Source organism: Anomaloglossus baeobatrachus, chromosome 12 (assembly GCF_048569485.1).
Source record: "Anomaloglossus baeobatrachus isolate aAnoBae1 chromosome 12, aAnoBae1.hap1, whole genome shotgun sequence".
Classification (NCBI taxonomy): Eukaryota; Metazoa; Chordata; class Amphibia; order Anura; family Aromobatidae; genus Anomaloglossus; species Anomaloglossus baeobatrachus.
This window is the reverse complement of record NC_134364.1, coordinates 89,590,746-89,608,728: the sequence shown is the minus strand read 5'-3', so window position 1 is coordinate 89,608,728 and position 17,983 is coordinate 89,590,746. Positions and strand designations below refer to the sequence as shown.

Sequence of the window (17,983 nt, the reverse complement as noted above, 5' to 3'; positions counted from 1 at the left end):
TGGGTATAATGGATGATGTGATGTCACTGGGGCAAGGCTATGGGTATAATGGATGATGTGATGTCACTGGGGCAAGGCTATGGGTATAATGGATGATGTGATGTCACTGAGGGCAAGGCTATTGGTGTAATGGATGATGTGATGTCACTGAGGGCAAGGCTATGGGTATAATGGATGATGTGATGTCACTGAGGGCAAGGCTATGGGTATAATGGATGATGTGATGTCACTGGGGCAAGGCTATGGGTATAATGGATGATGTGATGTCACTGGGGCAAGGCTATGGGTATAATGGATGATGTGATGTCACTGGGGCAAGGCTATGGGTATAATGGATGATGTGATGTCACTGAGGGCAAGGCTATGCGTATAATGGATGATGTGATGTCACTGAGGGCAAGGCTATGCGTATAATGGATGATGTGATGTCACTGAGGGCAAGGCTATGGGTATAATGGATGATGTGATGTCACTGAGGGCAAGGCTATGGGTATAATGGATGATGTGATGTCACTGAGCACAGGGCTATGGTTATAATGGATAATGTAATGTCACTGAGCGCAAGGCTATAATTATAATGGATGAAGTGATGTCACTGAGGGCAGGGCTATGGTTGTATTGGATGACATTATGTCACTGAGGGCAGGGATGTCGTTATAATTGGATTCTATGATGTCACTGAGGGCAAGGCTATGGGTATAATGGATTTTGTGATGTTACTGAGAACAGGGCTATGGGTATAATGGATGATGTGATGTCTCTAAGGGCAGGGCCTATGGATATCATGGATGATGTGATGTCACTGAGGGCATGGCTATGTTTAGAATGGATAATATGTCAGTGAAGGCAAGGGCTATGGGTGTATTGAAAGATGTGATGTCACTGGTTGTCTTGGATGACATTATCTCACTGAGGGCAGGGTTGTGGTTATAATGGATGATGCAATGTCACTGAGGACAGGCTATGGTTGTATTGGATGAAATGATATCACTGAAGTCAGGTTTGTGGATATTATAGATGATGTGATATCTCTGAGTGCAGAGCTTTGTGTATATTGAATGATGTGATGCCACTTAGGGCAGAGATATGGTTGTATTAGCTACAGTTAAGGTACTGTCACACATAACGAGATCGCTAGCGAGATCGCTGCTGAGTCACGGTTTCTGTGACGCAGTAGCGATCCCGTTAGCGATCTCGTTATGTGTGACCTCTACCAGCGATCAGGCCCCTGCTGTGAGATCTCTAGTCGTTGCTGAATGGTCCAGGCCATTTTCTTCAAAGGCGACGTCCTGCTGGGCAGGACACATCGCTGTGTTTGACGCTGTGTGACAGGGTGACAGTGACTGCTGAGATCGTTATACAGGTCTCTACTGCGACCTGTATTGTTCCTGCATCGCTGGTAAGATCTGACTGTGTGACATCTCACCTGCGACCTCCCAGTGATCCCTATCAGGTCGCATCGTTTTCGGGATCACTGGTAAGTCGTTGTGTATGACTGGGCCTTTATGTCACTGGAGGCAGGTTTATGGATATATTGGATGAAGTGATGTCACTGAGGGTAGGGTTATGAGTTTATTGAATATGTCAGAGGGCAGGGCTATAGTTACAGTACATTATATGATGTCACTGAGAGCAGGGCTTTTCCTTACATTGGATGATACGTCACTGACAGCAAGGTTATGGTTATATTAGATTATATGTCCTATGTATACAGTGGATGATAACATGATGTCACTTCTGGTGTGGCTATCAAATGTGAACAGTCTCCAGAATGTTCTGATGTCACCGACGACAGGGCAAATGTTTTGATAAGGGTGTGGCCTGGTTTGATATCATGGTTTCCTTGAGTTTCATCTGCAGTCGTATGTAATATCACACATAATTGAGTTCTTCTACAGTTATTCATTATGAGTTATTCATTACATCTCAAAGTTTGAAGGCCAAAAAAAATGTAAAAAATGAGGAAAATTTGTATAATCTAATCTTCTTTTGCTAAGATTATGGTAAGTGTTCTGTTGTTCACCTGTGTTGACCCATGCCCTCATACCAGGACCACACCACACGTGGCTCTAATTTGCCATCAATGATACTTGTCATCTTTCAGTCCTCATTAAAGTCTAACCAGCTTTTCCCAGGCCTTCTGTTTTTCATAACAAAATTAATTAATGCCTAATAGTTTTGTAATTGTGGAGCCCTGTGTGGAAGATCTTGATGTTTTCTTGGTGCTTGCAAGCCACATACGTGGCCAAGGTGTGGACAGAAACATCATTATGTCCATCTGTCAACTAGTATGGTCACTGAGATATAAGGCACAAAGTGGCTCCTTCGATCATGGGAGATAATTCCCTTCATGATCAGGAAAGTGACTATTCTAGGTGTCAAAAGATGGTATCCACATCACTTTATTTAGCTTCTTTTTTTTCTACGTTTAGTGTGAGTGAAGTTATAAACTTCTAGCCACGTGCCATTCATTTATGGTGCAGCCCTTAAAATAAGTGTTTTATCTTGCTGAGATGGATTGGGCACAGGACATACAGCTGACACCTTGCAGCAACATATACACAGCCTATACATAGCCTCTAAATATAAAGTGGTAGTGTCCCTGAGGAATAAATATTAGTACCCTACATATAACAATCTAGGTCCACAAAAAATGTATTAAGTGTTGTACAAAAACACAAACATTGATTTAAAATACTTTATACATAGGCCACAACTATAAGGATTCAGGGGGAATGAGTCGCACTACTAAGAGTAGCTATCTGGGAACATATGCGATCAACCTACACATACATAAATAGGCTAGTATGACTTTATTATAGACCATACAGATCTATGGTACGCATAACACATAGCCATGTCACATTATACCAGTCATGTGCGGCTTGCAGCAACAGTCTGGATCAGCGCTAGCTCTGGTCCCAGTTGCTAAACCCCTTTAGATGCTATGGTCAGTAATGGCTGCGGTATATATGGGGTTAGATAGAATAACAGTGTCAATTGACAGCCTGTTGGATCCCCCAAATTTCAGTCATGAGGTGACTTTGTGTTTCAATGGTTACGAGGGTTTTATTATGGCCACAAGATTGCCATTTTGTACTCGTATCCAGTTCCGTCAGAGGAAAAATACATAGCATAATCTAGTAACTTAATGAGACTACCAAAAAAAGTGAAAAAGAGAAAATCAGTGTTGCCTATGAGACTCCCTCTCTCATTTTGGGGACACAGCTGTTGTGGTGATCACTTGATCACTGCAGATCCCGATTCCTAAACCCTTAGAAAAAAGCTGCAGCGGCCACTATAGGAGAAAGGTAGCATTACATGGTGGCCATTCAGATGAGGAGGGCAGCTCACAATTGTGGCTCACAGAGGGGTCCCGAGAGACATCCATAGGTCTTCCCTGCTTAGATTTGCTGGTACTTGTAGTGAAGCGCATACAAATAGAGATTAGTTTTGGAGGACTCAACATTTTTTCCTCCCAGACATCTGTCTTATATTGGCTGAGGGAATTCGGTGCCAGAACCACGTAGGGACTGTTTCAATTATCATTGGGATATTAAATGTCCGCCCAACATGGCAAGAAATACAAAGTGCCCGATTTCTTTTCCAAACGACTCTCCAAGAAAAATAAACTATTTTCTTCTTACTATTCAGAGGCTTCAGTATAAAAATAAACCTTTGAAGGTGTAAGTCTGAGAAAGTCATCATGGGGAACGTTGATGTAGAATTCCAGATTCTGGGAAGATAAATGTAAAAGAATAAAAGCTGTGTCTGCGGCAAGAGCGAGGCACGAAGTTTTCAGGCGGCTCTGTAGTGTATAATGGTTGGCTGGAAAAATATAGTCAATGCTATGAATCAGATCTTCTGGAGAACATTCCTCTGCTGAGTTGGAATAGTTTTCGGGGTTTTGATGGATCAGGTTCCTCTGGAATATTACTATAATCCTTTGGCCTTTGAGCTGCCAATCAAATCTTTGTCGTCTGCTATAAAAGGAGCATAGTCAGACAGTGGTTAACGCCATAGAAAGTATGGATGTCTGAAAGTGATCACTACTACACACAGGTTCACCAGGACATATAGTGTATACAGTGATATCACTACTCTACATCATTGGTGAGAGGTCGCTACTGTATAGTGCTATATACACTATACTCTAGTGACCTGTGACCACTTGATGATCAATCCTACACTTGTATCACCAGGTCACATTTATGGTTTATGATCTGGTTAGGGTTCTCATCTGCTTGACTGATCTCTGCTGTTTCAAGCTTTTGTCCTGCTTAGGAATTTGCTGTTTGCTTTGCCCCCTGTTCAGAGTTTAGTGGACACTATGTAGATAGGTGTGGACTGTGCAAATATTGACTGATTTGCTGAGGAGCAGTGGTGCTCATTACTCTTGAACTTCTCTATTGCAGGTCTGTAAGGCGACGCTCTACAGTACGGGACGTGTACCCCACTAGGGGAGAAGACGAGGGTCTCATTATAGGACAAGCTGCAGCTCCACACTCTGGATATTACCTAATGACTGAAGGTTCACTGGACGCCTTAGGGTGACTTAAAAATCGTGGGTTTGGACTCCGGCCGGGGACTGAGTGACATTTTCCTGGCGCGGTGTATTGTCCGTATCTCTGTGCTGTGGAGTGTTCAGGCACGCTGGAGGTCACTGCATTGGGGCTCCTGATGCTGCATGAAAGGACAGCTGAATTTACTGTGGCCGTCTGCCTATGTGTGGCTGGCAAGTGTGTGCTATGCATTGGGCTTCCTGGATATTCTTCCTCAGCCTGTCATTCTACTGCATTGAAGGTAAGCAGAAATTATGAAAACCAAACATCTCATGGTATTGGCAGCAGATAACCTGTACATTTCTTTCATCTATACTGTGTGCAGAATTATTAGGCAAATGAGTATTTTGATCACATGATACTTTTTATACATGTTGTCCTACTCCATGCTGTATAGGCTGAGAGCCAACTACCAATTAAGTAAATCAGGTGATGTGCATCTCTGTAATGAGGAGGGGTGCGGTGTAATGACATCAACACCCTATATAAGGTGTGCTTAATTATTAGGCAACTTCCTTTCATTTGGCAAAAGGGGTCAGAAGAAAGATTTGACGGGCTCTGTAAAGTCCAAAATTGTGAGATGTCTTGCAGAGGGATGCAGCAGTCTTGAAATTGCCAAACTTTTGAAGCGTGATCACCGAACAATCAAGCATTTCATGGCAAATAGTCAACAGGGTCGTAAGAAACGTGTTGGGAAAAAAAGGCACAAAATAACTGCCCATGAATTGAGGAAAATCAAGCGTGAAGCTGCCAAGATGCCATTTGCCACCAGTTTGGCCATATTTCAGAGCTGCAACGTTTCTGGAGTATCAAAAAGCACAAGGTGTGCCATACTCAGGGACATGGCCAAGGTAAGGAAGGCTGAAAAACCACCACCTCTGAACAAGAAACATAAGATAAAACGTCAAGACTGGACCAGGAAATATCTTAAGACTGATTTTTCAAAGGTTTTATGGACTGATGAAATGAGAGTGAAGCTGGGTTCACACATAGCGACAGCGACAACGACGTCGCTGTTACGTCACCATTTTCTGTGATGCAACAGCGACCTTGTATGTCGCTGTTATAATCGCTGCTTAGCTGTCAAACACAGCGACGCAGCAGCGATCATAACGTCGCTACATGTGCAGAGAGCAGGGAGCCGCGCATACTGCTTAGCGCCGGCTCCCTGCTCTCCTAGCTACAGTACACATCGGGTTAATTAACCCGATGTGTACTGCAGCTACATGTGCAGAGAGAAGGGAGCCGGCACTGACAGCGTGAGAACGGCGGAGGCTGGTAACGAAGGTAAATATCGGGTAACCACCTTGGTTACCCGATGTTTACCCTGGTTACAGCTTACCGCAGCTGCCAGATGCCGGCTCCTGCTCTCTGCTCGCTTCATTTCGTCGCTCTCTCGCTGTCACACACAGCGATCTGTGCGTCACAGCGGGAGAGCAACAATAAAAAAATGAACCAGGGCTGTGTGTAACGAGCAGCGATCTTATAGCAGGGGCCACATCGCTGCTCAGTGTCACACACAGCGAGATCGCTAATGAGGTCACTGCTGCATCACAAAAACCGTGACTCCGCAGCGATCTCAGCAGCGATCTCGCTGTGTGTGAAGCACCCCTGACTCTTGATGCAGATGGATGGGCCAGAGGCTGGATCAATAAAGGGCAAAGAGCTCCACTCCGACTCAGACGCCAGCAAGGTGGAGGTGGAGTACTGGTATGGGCTGCTATCATCAAAGATGAACTTGTGGGACCTTTTTGGGTTGAGGATGGAGTAGACCAACTCCCAGACCTACTGCCAGTTTCTGGAAGACATCTTCTTCAAGCAGTGGTACAGGAAGAAGTCGGTATCATTCCAGAAAAACATGATTTTCATGCAGGACAATGCTCCATCACATCTGAACCCCATAGAGAACCTGTGGTCCCTCATAAAATGTAAGATCAACGCAATGTTGATCGTAAACAGATCAAGCAACAAGTGAATCCAACTTCCAAAAATATTAAGCTTTGATATTTATGAGTCTTTTGGGTTGATCAAGAACATAGTTGTTGATCAATAATAAAAAAAATCCTCTAAAATACAACTTGCCTAATAATTCTGCATACAGTGTAGAACACTACCCCTATGTATAAGAATATAACTGATATAATAACGGGTTGAGGATGGAGTGAAGCTCAACTCCCAGACCTACTGCCAGTTTCTGGAAGACAACGTCTTCAAGCAGTGGTACAGGAAGAAGTCGGTATCGTTAAAAAAACCCCCCGTGATTTTCATGCAGGACAATGCTCCATCATATGCATCCAACTACTCCACAGCGTGGCTAGTCAGTAAAGGTCTAAAAGATGAAAAAAATAATGACATGGCCCCCTTGTTCACCTGATCTGAACCCCATAGAGAACCTGTGGTCCCTCATAAAACGTGAGATCTACAGGGAGGGAAAACAGTACACCTCTCGGAACAGTGTCTGGAGGCTGTGGTGGCTGCTGCACGCAATTTTGATCGTAAACCGATCAAGCAACTGACAGAATCTATGGATGGTCGGGTGTTGAGTGTCATAAAGAAAGGTGGCTATATTGGTCACTAATTTTTTGGGGTTTTGTTTTTGCATGTCAGAAATGTTTATTTCTAAATTTTGTGCAGTTATATTGGTTTACCTGGTGAAAATAAACAAGTGAGATGGGAATATTTGTTTTTTATTAAGTTGCCTAATAATTCTGCACAGTAATAGTTACCTGCACAAACAGATATCCTCCTAAGATAGCCAAATCTAAAAAAAAAAAAACAGTCCAACTTCCAAAAATATTAAGCTTTGATATTTTTTGATATTTAGGAGTCTTTTGGGTTAATTGAGAACATAGTTGTTGATCAATAATAAAAAAATTCTTTAAAATACAACTTGCCTAATAATTCTGCACACGATGTAGTCACATAGTCACTCAAGCTTCAGAGAAATGCATAGTTCCTGCTCACTCCATCTCTGGACAGACACATAGTGATGCATCCTGCAGATTATTACATCACTGATCTCTCTACAGATCTATAGAACATCTCTGTCCTGTCTACCTCCTGGCAGATATATGATGGTGGTTGTGCTCACACTCGTGTCTTCTTTCCTCAGGTTCCATCCGATCGGACGCTCAGGCGGTGGTTGGCCGTGTAGGAGAGAGTGCGGTGCTGCCGTGCAGCCTCCTCCATGAAGCTGGCCGCCCTCCTCTCTATGTCATCGAGTGGGTGCGCTTTGGCTTCATCCTCCCCATTTTTATAAAATTTGGTCTCTTCTCGCCTCGTGTGGACCCACAATATCTTGGTAAGTGTCCAAAATGTGAAAAGTTCTCTTCATGTAGTTTAAGCAATAATGATACCCTCAATTATTTAACTATCCATATTCACTTCAATACAGACATACAACGACATGGTAGGTTTTGCTAATTTATTCCACTGGTGGTGCATGTTGGCATATGTGTAACTTCTGTGCTGCACTTTGGCATACGCCTGACTTCCATGGTGCGCGTTGGCATACTCCTGACTTCTGCGGTGCGCGTCGGTATATGCCTGACGTCCTTCGTGCGCGTCGGCATACACCTGACTTACTTGCTGCATATCGGCACACGCCTGACTAACGTGGTGTGCGTCGGAATATGCCTGATTTATGTGGTGGTTGTTGGCATAAGCCCGACATCCATGGTGCTTGTCAACATACGCCTGACTTACATGCTGCGTGGCTTCATATGCCTGACATACATAGAATACGCCTGATGTCCTTGGTGTTCGTCGGCATATGCTTTATGTCCATGGTGCTTGTCGCCATACGCCTGACGTCCATGGTGCTTGTCGGCATACGCCTGACGTCCATGGTGCTAGTTGGCATACGCCTGACATCCGTGGTGCGTGTCAGCATATGCCTGACATCCATGTTGCGTGTCAAGATACGTATCCTGTATACAGTCTATCAGTATATAGTTCTCTGCCTGATGCTCATAGTAACAGTTGTGTGGACATATTGACTGATAGATACTGATCTCAGTGACTGTCACCAGAGCCTGAGGATAGGGTTACAGAGCCAGAATAGGCTTCCTGTTCCTTACCTGCTGTAATATAAACATCTTAGTCCGCCAGCGCAGGTGGAGCGCACTGTTTAGGGAATGAGGAAGTGAATGCATGAGTGACTTTATAAAGGAGAGTGCAGGTGGGTGTGACGTGGGTCACTGGTGCCCGATGATAGACTGGCATGTATTACTAGTTACAATCTGACTTAGTTATTTATTTGATGTATTGTATGTAGGATTGTCATGTATTTTATTATATCAATTGTCATCTCTAGGGACTAGACTGCTATCGCTATCTTTTTCGTTTTGTTGTGGGGGATATACAAAAAGAGGGTTTAACAAATCACAAAGGTACTTGGCAACAAGGGGTTACTTTACTTTAGGGAATGTAAGACGCCTTGTGGTTTTGCCTCAGGTGTCAGACTGGATTATTCACGCCTTATTGCATATGGAGGGTGAAGGGGGGCTTCTACTTGACAGTTGGAGGAGGGGGGAGCACATTTTGTGAATTAATGCTTTCATGAAGATTAGGGTTACGCCCGAGACAGAGACTTCAGGCGATAATCCCAGACACATGCAGGTCATGCGATCTAAATTGACACCCCCCCTTTCCCGTCGAGATTGGGAAGAATATTTGGCTGCTATGGTTTTGAATCACTTTTGTAAAGCTGACTATTAAGGTCAAGCAAGTCGTACTAGAGTGGAGTACAACTGCGCCACCATATGGTGGTGGTATACCTAGACCATGAACCAATAAGTGCTGTATCACCCACCACATGACCCCTGACCTACCAATTTGTTTTCATGAGAATCACGTCTTAGCAAATTAGTTAGGAGAGGACATCGGACAAAGGAATAATGACGGAGGAGTCAGGTGATCCCTTTCAGCTAATGACAGAGTTAGAGTGGGTATCGACTGCAAGATGTTGCCCTCATTAGTTCAGGATTACTAAGTTGTCTACTCAAAGAAGTAGGTCTCCATCAGATATTCTTGAAGTTGGTAAAAGCCAAGACGACTATCAGCTTCAATCTACCCAACTTGGCCAGTTACCTATGTTCAATAGAACTGGGAATGGATGAAAGGCTAACTGAGACTTCTCATTAAAGTCACATTAAAGTTAACTACAACTGTATCACTATATTTTATGGCGTAGTTTTTTTATATTTAGACCATGAACCAATGATTATCACCCACTAAAAGACCCTTGAACTGCAAATCTGTATTCTCAAGGCTACAGTTTTAGTATATTGGGGAGGAGAGGACACTGGACATTATAATGTCAGTGTAATTAAGCGTGGAATATCCATTTGGAGCTGATGTCCCCATCAGAATTTTTAGGGAGTATATTTGAAGAAATCAGTTTCTGAGTAGTTCATGAACTTGGCCAAATACAAGACATTTGACAAATGTTCAATAGAACCAAGAAGGGTTGAGCTGCGACCGAAGACTTCTGGTGTCATTTATCTTCATGGAGATGTAAAAACTAATTTGCCTAGTCCAGTCTTTTGGTGGATCCCACTGAAATCGACAAGGTCAACAAGAACAGGCAGCTTTGGTCCTACGTCTTCAAATTCAACATTATCTCATTTTCTGCTCTACGTTAATTTATATAATGAATCCATTGTGGACATCGAAAACAATCAGCCACACATTTAATATACGTTAATGAGCATAATTACGACGTGAGCAAACATAGGAAAATTGTTTCCATGCTCTGAACCTGCATTTCTTGTCATGAGATGATCTGGGGTTGTGTCACCAGAGATGAGAGAAGATCCTATTCTCTAGGGAAGGCAAGCATTGTCTCCTGCTGGGACAAAAGATCCTTTATTTTCTCAACAGGGGAGGGGTCCCAACGGTCACTTCAGAACAAGTTGGTAGCCTCAGGCACTGGGGTGTGGAACGTACGGGGCCGTTCACAGGAATATTTTTACTCTGTATTGTTGGGATTAGGTTTGACTTTAAGACTGTAGACATTAGGTATATTTACAGCCAGTGTGCACTACGGGACAAAGTGTGAATATAAACTCAGCTCACACAACAAAATCAAGCGCAAACAGAATAAAAATTATAAAAAATAAGTTTCAACATTTTTGCCCTAATTTTTCAGTTTGAGTCAATAATGACGTTAAGCAATTTTAGTGTCTTTCTTGCTTTTATAGTGTAACCTCAGTGAGTGGCCAAAAATGCTACTCAAGATGAGTATATATAAGTCAGGAAAGGTCATGTCTAGGGAGTTCAGTCTGCTAATTGTCATAAAAGTGAGCACATAATAAACCCTCTAAGACAGCCAACCATTAAAAACATACAAAAAAAGTCCAATACGGAAAGGTTTATCAGGTCAGTCACTCTAACAGAAACATTCTTCAGTAGGTGAGCCCGACTGATCTGGACACATCAGAGGAAAAATGAGCACTTCTACCTCTCAGGACCAAGCCTGATTGCCCACTTTGAGGGCCATCTTTCCTCATCTGCACACAACTTGCTTTCCCCTCCCCATTGGCCTTGGTCACCAACCTGTATGACTACTCAATTAGGGTCCGGCTACGTAGCTTATGACCCCTACCCTCATCACTGATGAGCCACTCTACTATTAAGGTAATAGTTTATTAGTCACCATTTTTCTTCCAGACTTAAAAGGTAATCCAGCCAAAATATTTAGTCACAGACTAAAGGCCCCATTACACGCGTCGATTTATCGTGCGATTTCATGTGCGATTGCACCCGCCCCCATCGTTTGTGCGTCACGGGCAATTTGTTGCACAAAGTTGGTCACCCCTGTCACACGCACTTACCTCCCGAACGACCTCGCTGTGGGCGACGAACATCCTCTTCCTGAAGGGGGAGGGACGTTCGTCGTCACAGCGACGTCACACAGCGGCCGCCCAATAGAAGCGGAGGGGCGGAGATGAGCGGGACGTAACATCCCGCCCACCTCCTTCCTTCCTCATTGGCGGCGGCACGCAGGTAAGCTCTGTTCGTCGTTCCCGAGGTGTCACACGGAGCGATGTGTGCTGCCTCAGGAACGACGAACAACCTGCATCCAGGAACGTGACCGATATTTTGAAAATGAACGACGTGTCAACGAGCAAAGATAAGGTATTTTTGCTCGTTAACAGTCGCTCGTAGCTGTCACACGCTACGATATGTCAAACAATGCCGGATGTGCGTCACGGAATCCGTGACCCCGACGACATATCGCCCGATATATCGTAGCGTGTAACGGGGCCTTTACTCTTTTACTAATTCTTTACTGTTACACCCCCTGTATTCATTTCTCATAGCAGTCATATCCCTTCTAAGGTCCTCATTCACTACAGGATAAGTAAAACAAAAACAACCAATTTAAAAAAATTGTTGCTTGTTTTTTTGCACAGGAAGGTTATGGGGACTTGTTTTTTTGTGTGACCCTCAAAAACATGCCAAACGTAGAATTTTTATTGGACAAGGTCCAATTCTTTTATCCCCATTGTCATCAGTTAACCCTGTGTGCAGGGTTTTTTTTTTTTGCTAAAAGATGATGACCCTCTCCAGGGTGATCTCTGTTCCCTCACAGCAGGTGCGGGTGACTTGTAGGTGGCTTCTGTCATGGATGCACTTGAGTCACCAGAGGAGGCATAATGTCACCCTAGTATCCAAAGTCATGGGGTAAAGGTATGTGTAGTCTATCCAACCCATGTGGACGTACCCTTTACATTTTCTCTCCTTCAGCTAGAGTTCAACAGTGCATGTAGACAACAAGTCCCAGCAATCCCTATCATGAAGGGCTGTGACATTGTCACGCAGCTCAGCTGTTGTTTGGTTGCCAGGAGCAGAGTGTGGCATGTTGCTTTTTTCTTTGGCCTAAGATGGGATCCTCTGTTACTGATTAATCGTCTCCTCCTCGGAGATGGGAGCCACAGTAGAGGGCGGCTATGGATATGGTGCACAAAAGGGCCAGGTGACTAGTACCGGCCATCACCGAGTGATGTGAATAAGTGATGACAGGCGAAGGCAGAGATTTTGGGGATTGCTGCGTGGCCTCTGCTTCCTTGGTAACAGCTTGTTTATTTTCAATTCCTGGGAAGGACATTAGTGGAGGGGCACGGATGGAGGGGCGACAGGGGACGCAGCCAGCCATTGTCCAAGCGCTTAGATTTGAAGTTCCTTTGCCATGGTTACCAGGTGGATGGAGGGAGGGTCCCAGGGCGGTGGTGGAGGAGGGGCAGGCAGAGGTACGGTGGTGATGCTTCTACCGCCGGCTGTTTTGTTTTTTGCATTTTTCAAAGTCTCGAATGAGAGATGCCAGCACGACGCGACATTGTGTCCTCACTGGAGAAAGACTGAGGCCAGGCCCCATTATATGTAATGGGGAAAGGGGAGACACCAAGAGTGTGCACTCATTACATCACAGAATGATATCTGACCGCTGTATCTAAGCATGTCAAGTGTGATACGGTCACATGTGTGTGATACTGTCTGCTGAGCTGTGTATCTAATCCTATCCTGTAATACTGTCTGCTGATCCATGTATCTAACCCTATCCTGTGTGATACTGTCTGCTGAGCTGTGTATCTAATCCTCTCCTGTGTGATACTGTCTGCTGAGCTGTGTATCTAATCCTATCCTGTGTGATACTGTCTGCTGAGCTGTGTATCTAATCCTATCCTGTGTGATACTGTCTGCTGAGCTGTGTATCTAATCCTATCCTGTGTGATACTGTCTGCTGAGCCAAGTATCTAAGCTTGCCATGTGTGATACTCTGCTGAGGCGTGTATCTAAGCCTTTCATTACTATGGTATGGCAGACACTTGGCGCTGCCCTGAGAATACCTTTCTTCCCCGAGTAATGGCACAATCATTTGTCTTTTCTAGTAAATTGCTTTTCTTTGTTTTCTGGCTGTAAAATGGCTGAGATGTGACTGTGGCAGAAGTCAGGGCAATAAAAAGCTGCGGAGGACACGGTGTCCCCTCCTGAGTCCTCGCCATGCTACTCTGCGCGTTTCATATGTGGAGACAGACAATATGTGTAGTTACATGAAGGCCAAGGTATGCGGAGCGACATGCGGTGCAGCTCCCAGAACGGGACCGGCGGGGGCTGCCATAACACCCCAATATTCACACCGCAGCCGGCAGAGCTTAAAGTAATTTTTTAGTGACCTTTGTAGATATGTGATAAATTGTCCACGTATGATGTTCTGTGCATTTTTTTGGGATATTGTGCTATTTTTTTTTTAAGGTTTTTCAATTATAATCTGTATAAATGTAAGAAAACTACAAAATAAAAAAACATCTAATGCTACCGAGCTGTATCTAATCCCATCTTGTGTGATACTGTCTGTGGAGCTGTGTATCTAATCCGTCTCCGGTGTGATACTGTCTGAGATGACAGCACGTCTGTAATCTCTGTAGACTTGTAACACCCCCCCAACCCCCCCCCCCCCCCGGTTCTTTGTCCTGTAAATGGGGACAGATTATAATTGTCATTGTCTGTATTACGCTCCTGATCCGGGATATGATTAGTGAGAATAATCGTGCAGTCGCTTCCTCCCCAGCTTTTGTCTGGGTCCCTCATCTGCACCCCCTATGACCCTGGGAATGAGAGTGTTAATGGCTGGCGATGAGGCTTTTCCTAGATGCATCTTTTGAAAGTTTAAAAAATGCATATTTAACTTTGATCCGACCCTCCCCCCACCCCCCCAAATCCCTCACCCCTCCCCTCCACCCCTCGTCTTTACTCCCCCCTCCTCTCTTATCTCCATTCTTCTCTCTCCCTGTCCTCTCTTGTACAAGGTGCAGCGACAGGAATGGCCGAGAGGGAGGGGGGCACATACTTTTTTTTTTTTCCTTTTTATATACCACATTTCATGAATCTTTTGACTCGGAGGCTAATGATTTACCGTTTAAGGGTACTACGTGGAAAGATGGGTGACAACTAATATGACTTGTTGGTGGGCTCAGTGGTGGTCCTCATTTTTTATAGAAACAAAACCCGTGGCCTCCCGGGGTTCGGCATCTTTTTTTTTTTTTTTTTTTTCGCACCCCGGCTAAGGAGTAACCATTAAATTTTCCTTCTCTGTTAATAAAATTTAGGGAGAGCGTTGTCATGGCCTCTCCCTGCTTTACCCACAATCCTCCTCTCAGAGCGATGCTGTCAGTTGCTATGCAGTGTGCGGCCGGTTACTAAGACAACAATAATGTCATCGAAATAGAAAAAAAAAAAAAGAGAGAAAAATTCATGAATGGAAGCTAATGACGACGCGAAGGATGCAAACATGAGGGCTATATATACACACCGCTGTACAGCCCAAATACTCCGCAGCCAATCATATTTGCTGCCTCTTTCGGTCCTCGTATCCAAACATTCAGGAGCGGGGGGGGGGGGAAGTTTAATGGGATTTAAAGAGCCCCATATTCTAAAGTGCTTGTAAATCAATGACAGGCAGCCATCACATTGATTTTCACAAGGGAATTGCCCTAAAAATCTGCTTGATCAGTCCTACTATAAAACAAAAATCATGTGGTCATCTTCAGGTGTTGGGTCTGTTTACAGAGACCGATAGATAACCTAAAGTGGGTTGGGAGATTTCTGTTTCAGCAAGCTGCCTCTCAGCGCGAAAATTTGTTAAGGTCTGAGGAGAAGATGGATATCTCAATAATTGACGTCATGGGCGGGAAGAATTCGGCATGGTGGAATTGCAATCCCAATGTGAGGTGGGAGATTTCTGCTTCAGCAAGCTGCCTCTCAACGCAAAAAGTTGTTAGAGGTATGAAGACAAGATTGCTTGCTGATAAGTCTTTGGCTTTGTGATTTTTTTTTGTTTCTATGGTAACGAATGTTACATCACATGAAAGCCTTATGTGTCTTATCAGTTTTCAAAATTTTGTGTTTGCTTATGGCAATAGTGTTCTACGCACGTGGGAAAACAAAATGGCGAAGTCTAATGCGATATTCACAGCCACTGAGAGCAGATGAGGGATAAAATTCTTTTTTCTGCAAGGAAAGTCCATGAAGGATATTCATGGTGATATGTCGCAGACATTGGGGGATCAGTGCCCTTCATATTCCACAGTTAAGAACTGGGTGGCCAAATTTAAAACGGGCCACTTCAGTGCCAATGATGAGGAACGTCCTGGACGACAGAGAGTGGCTGTTGTTCCAGAGATCGTCGATGCTGCGCACAACCTCATACTAGAGAATACACGAATTACAGCTAAAGCAATAGCAGATATCATGGGGATTTGCCGTGAACGTGTTTGTGTCATTATCCATGAACATTTGGACATAAGGAAGTGATCTGCAAGGTGGGTCCCCAAATGTCTGAAAACAGATCAGAGAAGCAGCGACTTCCCGGTCCATTTTTCAGCGTTTCCGGACTGATAAGAACTTCCTGGATGGACTGGTCACTATGGATGAGACCTGGATTTATTTGTATGACCCTGAAAACAAGGATAAGTCAAGAGTGGAGGCACAGTGGTTCTCCTCATCCAAAGTAGTTCAGGGTGCAAAAATCAGCCACTAAGGTGATGGCGTCTGTGTTCTGGGATAAGGAGGATGTGCTGCTAGTGGACTACCTTCAAAAGATTTCCACCATCAATGCAAGGTATTACATTGAACTTTAGGACCAATTCAAAGCAGCTCTGAAGGCCAAAAGGCACGGCAAGCTGTCCAAAGGAATCTTGTTCCTGCAAGACAACGCCTCCACTCACACTGCACAAGCGACCACGGCAAAACTGGCAGAGCTGAGCTTCCACTTGGTTGACCACCCACCTTATTCACCAGATCTAGCTCTCTCCAACTATCATCTGTTTCCATACCTGAAGAAACACCTCAAGGGTACCAAAATTCACACCATTTCTGATGCCATGGCTGCTACGGATGCCTGGCTTGAGGCACAACCGAAATCCTTCTTTTTGCTAGGCTTACAGAACTTGGAATACCGATGTACGAAGTGTGTTGTTATCAGTGGAGAGTATGTGGAATAAATGTAAATTTTCATCATCCTATCTCGTTTCTTTCTCGCTAAAGCCAAAGACATATCAGCAGCCCCTCATATCATATAACAGTGTGAGGTGGTAGATTTCTGATTTAAGCATGCTGCCTCTCAGCCCAAAAATTTGTTATGGTGTGAGGACAAGGTGGATCGCTTCTTGCAGCAATTACCCAATGTAAGGTAGGAGATTTCTGCTTCAGCAAGCTGCCTCTCAGTCCAAAAACTTAAAGGCCCCGTTACACGCGTCGATTTATTGTGCGATTGCATGTGTGATCGCACCCGCCCCCATCGTTTGTGCATCATGGGCAATTTGTTGCCCGTGTCGCATAAAGTCGGCAACCCCTGTCACATGTACTTACCTCCTGAACGACCTCGCTGTAGGCGGCGAACATCCTCTTCCTGAAGGGGGAGGGACATTCGGCATCACAGTGACCGCTCAATAGAAGCGGAGGGGCGGAGATGAGCGGGACGTAACATCCTGCCCATCTTCTTCCTTCCTCATTGCCGGCGGGACGCAGGTAAGCTGTGTTCGTCGTTCCCGAGGTGTCACACGGAGCAATGTGTGCTGCCTCAGGAACGACAAACAACCTGCATGCAGGAATGTGACCGATATTTTGAAAATGAACGACGTGTCAACGAGCATCGATAAGGTGAGTATTTTTGCTCGTTCACAGTCGCTCGTAGCTGTCACACGCTACGATATGTCAAACGATGCCAGATGTGCGTCACGGAATCCGTGACCCCGACGACATATCGCTCGATATATCGTAGCGTGTAACGGGGCCTTTAGGCGTAAGGACAAGATGGATTGCCTCTTGTAGCATAAACCAATGTGAGGTTTCTGTTTCAGCAAGCTGCCTCGCAGCGCAAAGAGTGCCAAGACGTGAAGAAAGATGAATCGCTTCTTGCTGTACATCTAGTAAAATCCATCCTTGAGGACTGTCTCTCGGCACTTGCCCAATCATGGGCCTGGGTTGGGGTGCCGGAATAGTTGTTTTGACAAAAGGTTCTACTAAAATCAAGAAAATTGTGAGGGCTGAATACACATTCGGGTTGATGTGACATCACTGCTCTCCAGATATAAAGTTATATCTTACAGATGCTCATGACGGAGCCGCGTGCATTTACTGTATAGAATGGCAGGTGCTTGAATCGTCTTGTGGCGATTAGAGGGATTTCCTTCCGACCCCAGGTGACCTCAACCACATGCTCTCCAAGATTTACACGGCACGTTTAGTTTAACCCTCTCCTTTTGTTACCTGATTAGATTGTAAGCTCCACTGCAGAGACCACTGGTGTGCACTTTTTACATAAGGTGCTACAGTTTATGTTGGCGCTAGGGCACGGTGGCTCAGTGGTTAGCACTGCAGTCTTGCAGCGCTGGGGTCCTGGGTTCAAATCCCACCAA

General features: G+C 44.7%; 1 protein-coding gene and 1 long non-coding RNA gene across 4 annotated transcripts in view; one reads left to right on the top strand and one right to left on the bottom strand.

The window, feature by feature from the left end:
• LOC142257480 (uncharacterized) overlaps positions 1 to 17,983 on the bottom strand; it is a 259,149-nt gene that overhangs the window by 45,254 nt on the left and 195,912 nt on the right. The window lies entirely within an intron of this gene.
• Positions 1 to 17,983, top strand: part of IGSF9 (immunoglobulin superfamily member 9) — an 81,539-nt gene that overhangs the window by 3,205 nt on the left and 60,351 nt on the right. For all 3 annotated transcript variants that reach the window (XM_075329606.1, XM_075329607.1, XM_075329605.1), the window contains exons 2-3: positions 4,416 to 4,803; positions 7,675 to 7,863. In XM_075329606.1, coding sequence (XP_075185721.1) covers positions 4,725 to 4,803; positions 7,675 to 7,863 — 268 coding nt within the window. In that variant the 5' untranslated portion in view covers positions 4,416 to 4,724. The remainder of the gene's footprint in view (positions 1 to 4,415; positions 4,804 to 7,674; positions 7,864 to 17,983) is intronic.